Genomic DNA, 13,619 nt, shown 5'->3' with positions numbered 1-13,619 from the left:
ATGTTTTGATTTTGCAAAGATATAATAGAAGTTGGGCGATTTTCCAAAAGAGGTAGGTAAAAGTAACACGAACCCTTACAATGCTTATGACAACTCACCTTTTTAAAACCCTCCACTTTCTCCTTATCTTTTTTGTTTTGCTTTTAAAATTAGCATTTAATGAACACTTTCTGTGCCAGCCACTAAGCTAAATTCTTTACACATATTATATTATTTAATCCTCATAACCACCCTGTGGAACAAGTGCTGTTATGTATTAAACCCAATTTACAGTGAGGAAACTGGGGTATAATAAAGTGACTTGCTCAAGTGGCAGATCCTGTACGAGATCCCAGGTCTGTCTGAGCTCATTGCCAATGCTTACAGTCACTACTGCTATCTCTCCAGGGGACAGGGGGTCAGGGTGGGCAGGTGGGAGGTAGAGGACAGCGCCATCTATGGGCGAAAGTTCATAACTGGGATATTAAGTTGGAAAGGAGGGAATGGGGGCACTGTGACCAGATGAGATGGGTCAGGGCCCTTTAGAAGTGAAGATCCTATGGAGGGATGCAAGAGCGGGCAGGCACGATCTCATCGCACAGCATCTCAGGAATAAAGTCTGATCAGGGAGATTGGGAATAACCTGTCAGCATCTGGGCTCCCAGCGGTTTGACTGCTGGCCCCAAGCAGGGATTTGGGGGCCTACCCTTGACTTGAACTTAAAGGTTGGCAGGTATGGGCTTGCTCTCTGATGGGCAGTAGGGGAAGCTCTGGGACACTGCATTCACGATCATCCACAAGGCGGCTGAGGTAGGCAGAATAATTTCCTCATCAAAGATGTCTATGTCCTAATTCCCAGAACTAGTGAATGTGTTTCCCTACACAGCAAAAGGAATTTTGCAGGTGTGATTAAATTAAGGATCCTGAGATGGAGAGGTTATTTTGGATTATCTGTGTGTGCTCAACATAATTACAAGGGTCCTTATAAGAGGAGGCATGAGGGTCAGAGTCAGAGATGGAGATGTGACAGTAGAGGCAAAGGTCGGAATGATGCAGCCACAAGCCAAGGAATGCAAGCAGACTCTAGAAGCTCGGAAAGTAAGAAGAGAGTTTCCCCAGAGCCTCCAAAAGGAATGCAACTCGCTGACACCCCGATTTTAGCTCTGTAGGACCCATTTCAGACTTCTGACCTCTAGCACTGTACGATAAAAAAGTTGTGCTGTTTTAAGTCACTAAGGTTGTGGTAATTTGTTATAGTAGCAATCAGAAACTTATATAGTAGTCAAAGTACCACTCCTCTAATTATCAGATTCTGTTCCAGCTGAATAGCCCTCCATACCAGGCCCTGAATATATCTTGCTGTCTCTGACTTTGCTCACTCCCTTTCCCTTTACTGTGAGTTCTGCTCACTTTCACCAATCAACCCAGTCCCCCACACACAGCCTACTACATCAGCTCAAGTCTTTTCACTTGTGTTTTGTTAAGGCTACGTCAGCCTCCAGTGAATGCTCCTTCTATCTATACACTTGGTTGACAACTCATCATGTACTTCCTTCTTACAGCTCTTGCAGGAAAGTATTTTAGGCAGAGGGAATAGCATGTGCAATGGCCCTGAGGCAGACATGACTGTGACATGTTAGAGAACAGAAGGAAGGAAAGTCAGAATGGTCGGGGCTTGGTGGGTGAGGTGGAGAGTGACATTGATGGGATCAGAGTGCACAGCTGGGGCCAGATCACGGGAGGCCTTGTAGACAGACCTACACGGAGCTTGGGTTTTACTTGAGGTGCACTGGGAAGCAAATGGAGGGTTTAAAGGAGGGAAAGGGACATGATCTGATTTATGCTTTCAAATCGAAATAATAGAACTTAGAGTAAAAGAAGGGAAACTAGCTAAGAGGCTATTTCAGTCATTCCGTGAAAAGAAGATGGTGGCTTGATCTAAAGTAGTGTCAGTGGAGGTCGACACTGAAGTGGATGGATTTCTAAATTCCATGAGCCTTACTTTCTTCTTCTTTAATATCTGAATAATAGTATTTACCTCAGATGATTGTTATGATTGTAAATGAGACAATGTATATATGCACCTAGCATGAGTTCAGCAAACAGAATGTTCTTGACATATTTTAGTGCCTTTGTCTTCTCCTGTGTTCAAGACACTGACAAAACAGAAGTTTTCCAAAGGAAGCATTCAATAAGTATATGCTATTCAATCATATTTCCCATGGCCAAAAATATGCAACTTCTAAACCTGGAACTTGAAAGAAAATTCTGTGTTTAAACTCTACCTGTACAACCTCTTCTAAAGACAGATGCCTTGAAGACTCTAACAACATTTTCATAGGAATGTCTTGTTCATATTTAATTTTTCCTCAATCACCTTTGCCATTGTTTCTTCATAATTAGTAGTTTAGGTGGTGGTGACAACTCTCAAATATTTTAAATCCTTGAGAGTAAATCCTTTTTTTTCTTTTTTTTCTTTTTTTTGGCGGAAACTAGAATGCATTCATAGAATCTCCCCAGCCTCTATCCCATCTTAAAAAGAAAAAAAATCTCTTCACATGTCTATTCATGTCATTTTATATTTTGACATAGCAGAACCAGTGGGATATACATAGAAAAAATTTTTTAAAAGACCATGATTTTCCCAGCTTGCTTAAACACAGAGATGCTGCATTAGAGATAAAGACAGAGTTTTGTGCCATCACCGAATGACCCAGATTGATTTGGATATAATGAAGCACTTACATGATCTTCTAGAGAATTTTAGTTGGTTCCATATTTTCTAAGACAAAATACAGAGGACGTTTCTCATCTGAGAAAGATCACACATTTCGTGGAGTCTGCCACCTCCTTCTTTTCTTTCCATAGGCAAGAGATATTTGCTGCTAGAATCATTTAAAGCAAACAGATCACCTTAAGACATGATGCTCTATTCTAGTTCATCCTGAATCAGGGCACATTTCCAAGATCCTCAAAGACAGATGTCAAATGCTTATACCTCCCTCTGTATTACATGGAAAGTGTGAGTGAGGTAAAAAATTCTAGTCTGGCCGAATCAGTTGCCTGTGTGAACTTCAGGGGAGATGAAAACATTTCTCAGGCCTTTTAATCCTTGTTCTGTTTTTCTTATCAGCTCTGAATAGGTTCACTTTCCAGGATCTCTTGATTACCCATGAAGTCCAAATTTTATCCTTCAGCTCCTGAAACGTACAGTTCTATCTTTAGCATTTTCACTGTAGATAGGAACCATTTAGGCTCTTAAATGGTTTTTCTTTCTTTGAAAGTCTACTATTTGGCAAAGATCTTTTTTTCCCTTAGAGATGAATCAGTGTATCATTTGTAGGTTTTCTTCTTCACGTGTCTTTATTCTAATTCTTTGGGGGAATTAACTTTCTGGTACCACTTTGTTGAAAGTGTTAAAGGAAGTTTCAGCCATGTGCCTTGTTGCTTAAGACAGGCCACTTCTAAAACACAAACAGTTAGTGTACGAAACACTAGCAGTTTTTCCTTATGTATAATTTAAACTGTTGAAACAAAATTAATAACAAGTAGTAATGGTATAAAGTCCACAGTTTTTTAAAATTTTTATTTATTTATTAAAAATTTTAAAATGTTTTCATACAATTTTTAAAGGTTACTTTCCATTTATAGTTGTTACAAAATATTGACTACTTTCCCCTTGTTGTATAATACATCCTTGAACCTATCTTACACCTAATAGTTTGTACCTTCCATCCCCCACCCCTACATTGCCCCTCCCTCCCCACCCACTGGTAACCACTAGTTTGTTCTCTATATGAGTGAGTCTGTAAAGCCCACAGTTTACAAAGCACCTCTGCACCCATAATTGCATTGATCCTCTTTAGATGACCAAGTAAAACAATTATTGAGGCTTGCCCTATTTCTATGATAGTTTTGAAGAAAGGAACTCAGACAGGTAAGCAACTTAGCAAGGTTTACAAAAAGTGCTTTAGCTTGTGTTTTAACTTGTCTTGGTTTTCCTTTCTTTCCTTCACATTAATTCATCAAGCATTATTTATTGAGTTCCCACTACATACTCACCAGGCTCTGTGCTATATATATGGTACCTTCCCTGGATAATATCACAGTTTTGTCAGGGAGGCAGAAATACAAATGAAAAACTACAAGGCAATGTTGAAAAGCTCTATAGAATGAGTAAGAGTGAGATGTCAGCTTTACTGGTGGGTGAGGGGCAGGGTTATCAGGAAAGCTTCCTAAAGGAAGCAATATTTGAGCTGGACTTTAAAGAATAGTAAGATTTCTCCAGAAAAGAGAAGTGGTGGGAGGAGAGTACTGCAGGTGAAGGAACAGTCTGTGGAAATACATTATGGGCACAAAACAGTGCTGTGATCAGGAAACAGCGGATAGATCTGTGTGACAACAGGGGGCTTTCTACGGGCTACAGGTGGTGAGCAAGGAGGTGAGGGTACCTGAAGATGAAACTGGAACCGCAGGAGGGATTTATTATACAGCATTGTACTCATACTACGTAACCATTGACAAGGGTTTTAAGCAAAGGGGCAACTGATCAGATTTGTGGTTTAGAAAGATAATGATCTAGAGAATGGATCAGAGGAAGAAGAGATGGGAAGACCAATACAGTAAAGAGGTTATTGAAGTTGTCCAGGTGAGAGATAGTGGCGCCCAGAACTAAGACAATGGCAGAGGAGGGGAAAGCAGAGGTCGGATTTGACAGATATTTCTGAGGCCAAACCCATGGATTCTTATCTTATGTGAAAGCTGAGGAAGAGAAAGAAGTCCAAGATGATTCTGAGATTTCTGCATTGGACTTTTGGTTACCATTTGTTGAGCTGTGCCCATGGCCGACAACCATGCTCAATACCTTATATACTCAATTTCATTTAACCTTCCAGTGTTCCAAGGTTGTATTATGAGCTCCATTTGGCGGGGTAGGGGGGGGGATGAGGAATCTAAGAGGTGAGGTGACTTGTCCAAGATCACACAATTTGTGATTTTGAGATGGAATCTGAACCCAGGCCCGTCTGACAAAGTCTGGGTTCTAAAAACAGGTGGATAGAAGTTTAATTTAGAGAAGAAGAAAGAGTGTGGTGGTGGTTTGCTTTGTTTGTTTCAGACTGAAAATAGGGGAACAGAGACTTGATTTGGGCCTGTTGTCTTTGAGGTAACTCAGAGGACAAATGTGTGGTGATGTCTGGAATCAGCAGACGGTCCCCAGTATGAAGCATCATTTCATTGTCTTCTACCTCCCAGGGTACTTCATGTCCCTGGAAATGGTATTTATATCATCTTTCTGTCTGCTATCGGCTGAATGTGTGTGTGTGTGTGTTTGTGTGTGTGTGTGTGTGTGTGTGTGTGTGTGTTGATGAGAAGGACCATCTTCATAATTTCCTTACTCTTTTTTATTGTGCTGGATTCACTTATTCTGAATGAAAGGAACAGAAAGTACTTTTGTCCTGCTGTATTTTCTGTGCAAATATCTCGTGGCTTTTTATAGAGGCCTGAGAGCTTGGCAAACTTCTGAAAGGGAAGATTCTGCCTTAGGCTTTACAAGTGGTGAGACTCTGCTTTTTGTTTCAGATATTCACTACAGCTTTCTAGTCACCTTTGGCAATAATAATATTTTATTTTTTAATTTTATTTTTATTACATTTTTCTGTGAGAGACCATCACTTGTGTAATCAAAGGAGAGTCATTGATGGTTTTAGTATTTAGAAATGGCAGGGGGAACTACCCATGAACAACTGATAATAAACATCTCTCATCCCATGGGCATCATTATACCTCCTGGGACCATTCAGTGTTCAAAGTACACCAGGAAAATGTTGGAAGGCTCACAGAACACCTGGGTAATATTAGCATTGTCATGTAGTCAAGAAACACCCCAATAAGATTGTAAATATTGTGCCAGAATGTGTGTACTAAAAACTTGGGTCCATGGAAATAAAAACAGATTCTAATCTGATAAATTCATGAACTTGGGCTGATTGACATGAAAATGACTTTTTCCCCCCTGCTGTTTCCATTTGCAGGTTTTGGCATGGAGGCAACCTTACTCCTTGTGGTTGGCTTTTCCCATACCAAAGGGGTGGCTATCTCCTTTCTGGTGCTTGCCGTAGGATTTAGTGGTTTTGCTATTTCAGGTAAAGTGTCCTTTGGGTTTCCAAATCTTTTCCATAGATCCAGCAAGACTTGGGAGGAAGGAAGGAAAAGATATTGTAGCATCTTCCTTTGGTAGCCAAGCCATTCCCAAGGATCGGGGCCACTGGCTAGAGACTTTCATCTAGTGGGGATGATTTTGTCAGATCACTGAGAACCAGGCTTAGGAGCCCAGTCAAGCTGGAATCGTTGATACTTTCTCCATCTTGGAAACAACGTGCAGGCGCTGCCTCTGGGGCGTGGGCAGCGCGTGTGTTGTTGGACGAAGTGACACCTTCATACTTCAGAACCAGGTCACCCTAACTAACGGAGGCTCTCATGACCTTTTCAATCCTCACCTCCTATTGGAGAGCTGCTAATATTAACTCTAAAGTCAAATGATGTAGTCATTTGACATATAGTCATAGAATCAGAAGTTTTTAAGGGTGGAACTCTCCTTTAGATTTTTGTCTACTCCGTGGCTTTCATTTTCCAAACAAGGAAATGCAGGTCCAGAGAGGTGATGTGACTTTCTAAACAGGCTAGAGCAGGAGGTAAAAATAATAATGGTGATGATGAGAGCTAACATTGATCAGGCACAAACTCTGGGCCGGGGACTGTTCAAAGCCCACTCTGTGTATTAACCCCTGTAATTCTCACAGCTACACTAAGGGCTATCAGTCTCCCATTTTACCGGAGCAGAAACCAGCCTACTGTGTGAGAGGTCACAGTGCTAGCATATCATGTCTTACAGACTTCAGAATTTCCCTATGCAAAACTGGGTGAAAAAGTAAAACTCAGTTTTTTTTTCTAACTTTAAAAACATATTGTAGGACTAAAAAGTGTCATTTACAGAACACTTCACATATATTGCATCTATCTGACAAAATTATGAAGCAAGTGATATTACCATTATTTTACTGAGGAGTAAATTAAAACTCAGGAAAACTGGGGACTTTCCTATTGTCACACAATTGGTAGCAAAGGAAGAACTAAGGTGCAGTCCTGCCAGGCTTCGTGTCTGTGCTCTTTCCACAATTCTGGGCTGTCTTAAAGATCAAACAGGGTGGTAACATCCCAGAACAGAAAAACATGGAACCTCTGGTCTAAACTAACATAAAACAGGGGCTTAAAAAAAACAAAAAAAACAAAAAAACAGGGGCTTGATCTTGTCAAAATACAGTTGACCCTTGAACAATGCGGGGGTTAGGGGTGCTGACCCCCAGCACAGTCGAAAATCTGCCTATACCCTGTAGTCGGCCCTCTGTATAAGATGTTCCTACGCATCCTGGGTTTTGCTGTATCCTCAATTTCTCATCTGAGGATTCAGTCAACCACAGATCCCGTAGTCCTGTAGTATATACTACTGAAAAACAAATCCGCCTGTAAGTGGACCTGTGCAGCTCAAACCTGCTTTGTTCAAGGGTCAACTGTAAATAGAGCTGATAAATAGTTAAATTAGGAAAAAATGTCTGCATTAAAAGTAGCTTGCAGCTAACAGCGGGTTTGGGGATGCAGAGACCTGGGTTTAAGGGCCCTCTTTACTACCTACTATTTATAAAAGAAAAAAAATGCTAAGTTATTTACATCCTCAAGCCTCAGTTTCCTCATCTAGAGATTGGAGCAATGTAACGGCAACTTCATAGGGCTGTTGGGAGATTGCAATGAGCTGAGATCATTCATTTATTCACTCACACTTCCCAAGAGTCAGACACTGTTCTTGGCACTGGGGATATTGCAGGGAAAAAAAAAATTAAAGATTCTGTCCTCATAAAGTTTACGTTCTAGTGGAAATAAAGCATTAGAAGATCTTAGCCCAGTACCAGATGCATAAAACAATTAATAAATATTCACTATTGTGGTTCAATTATTATTTAATCTAGTCCAGTGCTTCTCAAAATTTAGTGTGCATACAAATCACCTTAGGATCTTGCAAAATGCAGATTCTGATTTAGTAGGTCCAGAGTGGTGCCTGAGATCCTGCATTTCTAACAAGTTCCCCAGTGATGTTGATGCCGCTGATCAATAGTCCATACTTTGAGTAGCAAGGCTAGAGCAGTAATGACTTGTTTCTAGTAGGATGTTAAGGAACACCTTTCTTTGATAGCCCTGTGATGCAAAAGAAATTCATATCCTGTCCCAAGAGATATTGAAATATTCAGGCTCATATTGTCCCCAGATTGCCAATTAAGCCACAATCAGAAGGAGAGAAATCCAATAGCCCAAATCACAGCAGCTGCCACTTTTTTTTTTTTTTCCAGCACTTACTCAATGCTGGCCACTTTTTAGATATAATCTCATTTAATCTCTGTAGCAGCCCGATGAGAAGGGTATTACTATGTTCATTTTGTCAGTGACGACACTGATGCTTGGAAACGTGACTTAACTTACGCAGGTAAATTAAGTAATTAGGATTGGAATAAAGGTTTATCTGATCCAACAGTGAGACTATGGGAGGGATTATGGTCATGGGGATGATGATTCCTTAGGATCTGCTATCTGCCAACTTTATAAGGAGTTAATAGGGATGCCAGGGAAGACTTGCTCAGCTTAGGACCTGATTATGGACAAGAGAGCTGAGACAGGTGAGATTAGAAAGCTACAAGGGATGGAAAGTGCTCAATATAAAATGTATAAATTTGTTGAAATCTTTTGGATGTGAATCTGTTATTTCAAGTGGCTTATATTAATATTTTCTCAGATGTACTTGGGTGTTAAGAGCAAACCCAAAAATAGATAGCTAGTGGGAAGCAGCCGCATAGCACAGGGAGATCAGCTCTGTGCTTTGTGACCAACTAGAGGTGTGGGATAGGGAGGGTGGGAGGGAGGGAGATGCAAGAGGGAAGAGATAAGGGAACAAATGTATATGTATAACTGATTCACTTTGTTATAAAGCAGAAACTAACACACCATTGTAAAGCAATTATACTCCAATAAAGATGTTAAAAAAAAAAAAAAGAGCAAACCCAAATGTGTATTTTTTGTTAAAGAGCTCTGCTTTATAACTTTGTAATAAAGTTTCAATATAGAAAAAAAAAACAAAGGATGGGTGAGGCCTGCTTTAGAAAATGTCCTATGTAGAGAAGACTGACTCTCCCAAATTGTGTGCAACTTACTTTGTGTGCCTGCTTCAAAAAAATCTATCAGTTTCTCAACAATTTTCCCCCCAAACATCAGTATTGTGCAGCTAGAAACCTAAATGGCTTTTCTGACATTGTTTTTAGCTGAACACAAATGCCTAGGCTTTGTATCAGAATATAATACTCGCCAATCATATTAATTGCTTCTTATCTCTGGGTTCTTTTCTAATAAAGTGTTTACCGCATTCAAATCAACAGTAAGATTAATTAATCTTGCAGCTGTTTTATATTCTGATTTTCTGCCACTTTGACCTGAAAGAGAGGGTATGTTTATTCCAGAAAGGTTTTCTCAAAATTCTCTCTGAATGGAGGTAGGAAAAAAAAACAACCAGCCAATGTGCCAGATTAGGAAAAATATATATTTTTTAATTCTGTTTTCAAGTTCTTTGCACAAAATAGAGAATTAAAAAGCAAGACCAAGGAAAATAAAAATATGAATAAACAAAACCTACAACCCCCTGCTGTAATTTCAGAGCTCAAATTGGTAATTAATTAAACAACTATTTATTGAATGCCTACTATGTGCCAGACACTTTGCCAGCTCAGGGAAGATAGTGGTAAACAAGGCAGATGGATAACCAACCGTAAAGAACCTATATGTTGGCTTTCACCTCTATGTACCTATGTAATTAACATATATGATTTAACTTAATTCTTACAACAATTCTATAAGACTGATTATCCCAGTTTATAGGTGAAGAAGCTGAGGTTCAGAAAGTTTAAATCCTTTGTCCAGGTTTGCATCTCAGTTAAGCTGCCAGGTCCAAGGTCTGTCTGACTCTAAAATGCACCCCTGGGCTATACTGGTAGAACTGGTTCCCAGCGCCTGATGCCTCCTCTTTGAAAGCCTTATTCCTCCTCTGCCTTCACTCCTCCTTCATCCCACTCATTCTTGTCTCCTGATAAGCAGATTAATAGTGAGGTGTTGGTGATTTATTATTTTACCACTCCTAGCAGAGTTATCTATAGATAGAAGACCTCAAAGAGAGGGGCGTGCTTAGAAGTGGCGGCAACAGCAGAAGTAGTACTGGTATTGGTAATCGTGATAGTAACCAGAGCCTAGCTGTTTGCCAAGAGCTCTTGCATACATATTTCCCCTGAGTCTCATTTCACAGCATCCTTATGAGCTAAGTAGTAACATTACCCCCAAATTAGAGATGAGGAAACAAAGTCCTAAAAAATGACTTGTTTAAGAAGTAGGAATAAGATTTGAATCCAGATTTACAGACTCCAAATCAAGTATGTATGTAAAAGTGTTTTGAAAAATGCAGAGGATTCTGCCAATGTTTGTGTAAATCTTTCTTATCAAAAAAGAGCCCTTTCCATTATGCCATGTGGCTACTAAGGCAGACCTACATATGGTGGACTTTCGGGAGTGAGTTGAGAGCTAGGAGGGAGGATATTATGAGGCAGGGTTTGCTTCTAAGCACACTCTATGTGATCATGTGATTGTTTACTCTGAATAAATGTGATCTAGGCTTCGGGCTTTTCAGTATTGCCCCAAACACCACTGTTTTGGGCTTCTAAGCCTAGAAGGTACAGGTGCCATAATTCTCCCCATGGAGAACCCATGGTAGTCATTGCTAATCAATCATAGCATGTTTTTCTGCTATGTACAGACACAGCCTGACAATTCTCAACCCAGCCCTTCCAGTAAAGGTATCCATTAGTTACATGTAGAGGAAATAGATTGATGAGGGTTGGGGAAAGTTAGTATTTTCCAAAATGTATTTGGAATTCTGTTCTTGAGTCTGATTTTGAGGTGTTTGGCTTCACTGTAGGTTTTAATGTCAACCACTTGGACATTGCCCCCCGCTATGCCAGCATTCTCATGGGGATCTCAAACGGAGTGGGAACCCTCTCTGGAATGGTCTGTCCCCTCATTGTGGGCGCGATGACCAAGCACAAGGTAATGTTTTCCTTTGGGGCTGTGGGTTACAGTATCAGGGGACTGAAGTATTGCACAAACTCTCAAGGCCCTACCCCAGTCTGTGTAAATGTGTATGTCCTTCACTTGGCTGAGCCACTTGAACTTCTTTTCTTTTTTTTAAATTTCTTCTTCTTCTTTTAAAAAATTATTGTTTATTGATGGCAACAGGGCTGACTGATGTTTGCGTCTATGTTTCTTAAATTGAGAAATAAAAGGGGTGTGTGTGTGTGTGTGTGTGTGGAGGGGAGGTATTAATACCATTAGACTGTTTAGAGATACAAAGAAGAAACTGAGGTAATCAACTCAGGATAAATAAATTACCTGATTGCTTTATAATCGTAAGTAATTAAACTTTACAGCCCATTTCCATTTAGCATGTTCCAGCATGAAAATATTAGTGCAGTTATACTTCCTTATTATGAAGAAAATAAACAAGACATTAATGACCCTTCCTAAGAACCTAAGTGGGTGTGGCACTAGGTCGTTACTGAATATTTGTGTATTTAGCCTAGGGTGGGTGGTACAGGAAGATCCCAGATCCATCCAGAGTTCAGCCACAGGCCACATGTTTTCTTAATCTCTGTCTTTGAAAGGGTTTTAGTTGCTGCTTTCTGCAAATAAACATTTTTTGATACTATGGAGTTTTTACCCAACTATTTTTTGTTGTTGGATTGCCTATTGCAAATATGACTTCAGAAATTCTCCCAGCTTCTTGGAGAGGAAAGTGTGGGATAACTTTTCTTATCTTTTGATAGAAAAGGAAGGTGGTCTTTGGGGATTTTATAGGCAGAGGATCCACGCTTTGTCTGTTCATGAGATGAAAGGATTGGTAATATGATCATTAAATTTCAGATACTGTCTGCCCCTAACTTTAAACACAAATTCCCATTATTTTTGATACAGTATATTTTCATAGAAAATATGATTATAAATAAGCTATTGACAGTCAATACTGAGCATTTTCATGGCTCAAATTGTCATGTATCCAAAGCAAGCAAGAGGGAGACCTCTGCTATTTACAATGGTGGGTTCCTAAAGCAAGTTTAATTTAACCTATTATGTGAGTGGAAACCTCATTTGTATATATAGAAGAGCTGTGAAGTGGTGCAGCAAGGAATTTACAGGATGTTTATTTTGTAGATATTTTTCTAAATTAAAAAAATGCGTATTCATTGTAGTCTTAACTTTCATTTTTTAAACACTTAAATTCCACTTGGGTCCTGGGCATGCTTCTACCACATGTCTTCCTGAGAAGCACAGCATTTGCCTTTGGGGTGACCAAGTGCTTTTGTCCCAGTGGAGGCCTCCAGAAGATACTGTTAATCTCTGTTTTTGGTTAAAATATTAATTGATACCGTGTTTCCTTGTTTAGACCCGTGAGGAATGGCAGAATGTGTTCCTCATAGCTGCCCTGGTGCACTACAGTGGCGTGATCTTCTATGGGGTCTTTGCTTCTGGGGAGAAACAGGAGTGGGCTGACCCTGAGAACCTTTCTGAGGAGAAGTGCGGAATCATTGACAGAGATGAATTAGCCGAGGAGATAGAACTCAACCATGAGAGTTTCACAAGTCCCAAAAAGAAGACGTCATATGGAGCCACCACCCAGAATTGTGAAGTCCAGAGGAAGGAATGGAGAGGACAGAGAGGGGTGACTCTTGATGAGGAAGAGCTGACATCCTACCAGAATGAAGAGGGAAACTTCTCAGATACATCCTAATGTCTGAGGGGGCACTTCTGGCTCCTCCTCACTTTAGAACCAGAAAGTATCCATACCTATTGCTTTCTATTGCCAGAGGGTCAACTCTAGGGACACTGCATGTGGGGGAACGGGGAGAGGAGGTTTACTTAGCAATAGGGAAAAGATAGATATTATCTTGCAATGACAACCTGCTCTAAGTTGATAAAATGGGTGGCTATAATTTTTTTGATTGGCAGTTGACTCTTCTCTCTAAGAACTAAACTTATTCAGGAAAGAGTGACTAGAAAAATAAGAAAGACAATACCATGTTTTTCAAAGAAAAATGGAAGGAAATGGGGATATTTGGCCTGGAGGGGAGAAAACAATAGTTGCTACTACATTTCTGAGAGCCGCCATGCAGAGGAGGGTTTCCTATTCCTAATAAAGGCCACGGCTTACAAAGGCCCTGTATTGTGCCAGGTACTTTATAACATTCTCATTTAATCTCCACACCCCTATGACATACATTTTTTATCCCCATTTTACAACTAAGGAAACGAAAGCAACAGGAGATTGACTTGCCCAAGGTCATCCTGCCAGGGACAGTGCTGAGATTGGTGGGGTCCAAAATAGGTGGCAGCTTTGGAGAAGAAGGTTTCACTTCAGATTAGAGAAGACATTTTTAATAATGAAAACTGAAAATGGAGTGGGTTGTCATGTGGATAATTCCCTATTTTGGCAGGCATGGGGGATG

General features: G+C 40.1%; 1 protein-coding gene across 2 annotated transcripts in view; it reads left to right on the top strand.

Moving 5' to 3' along the window:
* Positions 1–12,904, top strand: part of SLC17A8 (solute carrier family 17 member 8) — a 49,558-nt gene extending 36,654 nt beyond the window's left edge. For both annotated transcript variants that reach the window (XM_061205150.1, XM_061205149.1), the window contains 3 exons: positions 6,012–6,122; positions 11,039–11,166; positions 12,560–12,904. In XM_061205150.1, coding sequence (XP_061061133.1) covers positions 6,012–6,122; positions 11,039–11,166; positions 12,560–12,904 — 584 coding nt within the window. The remainder of the gene's footprint in view (positions 1–6,011; positions 6,123–11,038; positions 11,167–12,559) is intronic.
* Positions 12,905–13,619: the final 715 nt, after the last annotated feature.

The sequence above is a fragment of the Eubalaena glacialis genome, chromosome 11 (assembly GCF_028564815.1).
Source record: "Eubalaena glacialis isolate mEubGla1 chromosome 11, mEubGla1.1.hap2.+ XY, whole genome shotgun sequence".
NCBI classification, from domain to species: domain Eukaryota; kingdom Metazoa; phylum Chordata; class Mammalia; order Artiodactyla; family Balaenidae; genus Eubalaena; species Eubalaena glacialis.
The sequence above is the reverse complement of the archived record's forward strand: the minus strand, read 5'-3'. Positions and strand labels throughout refer to the sequence as shown.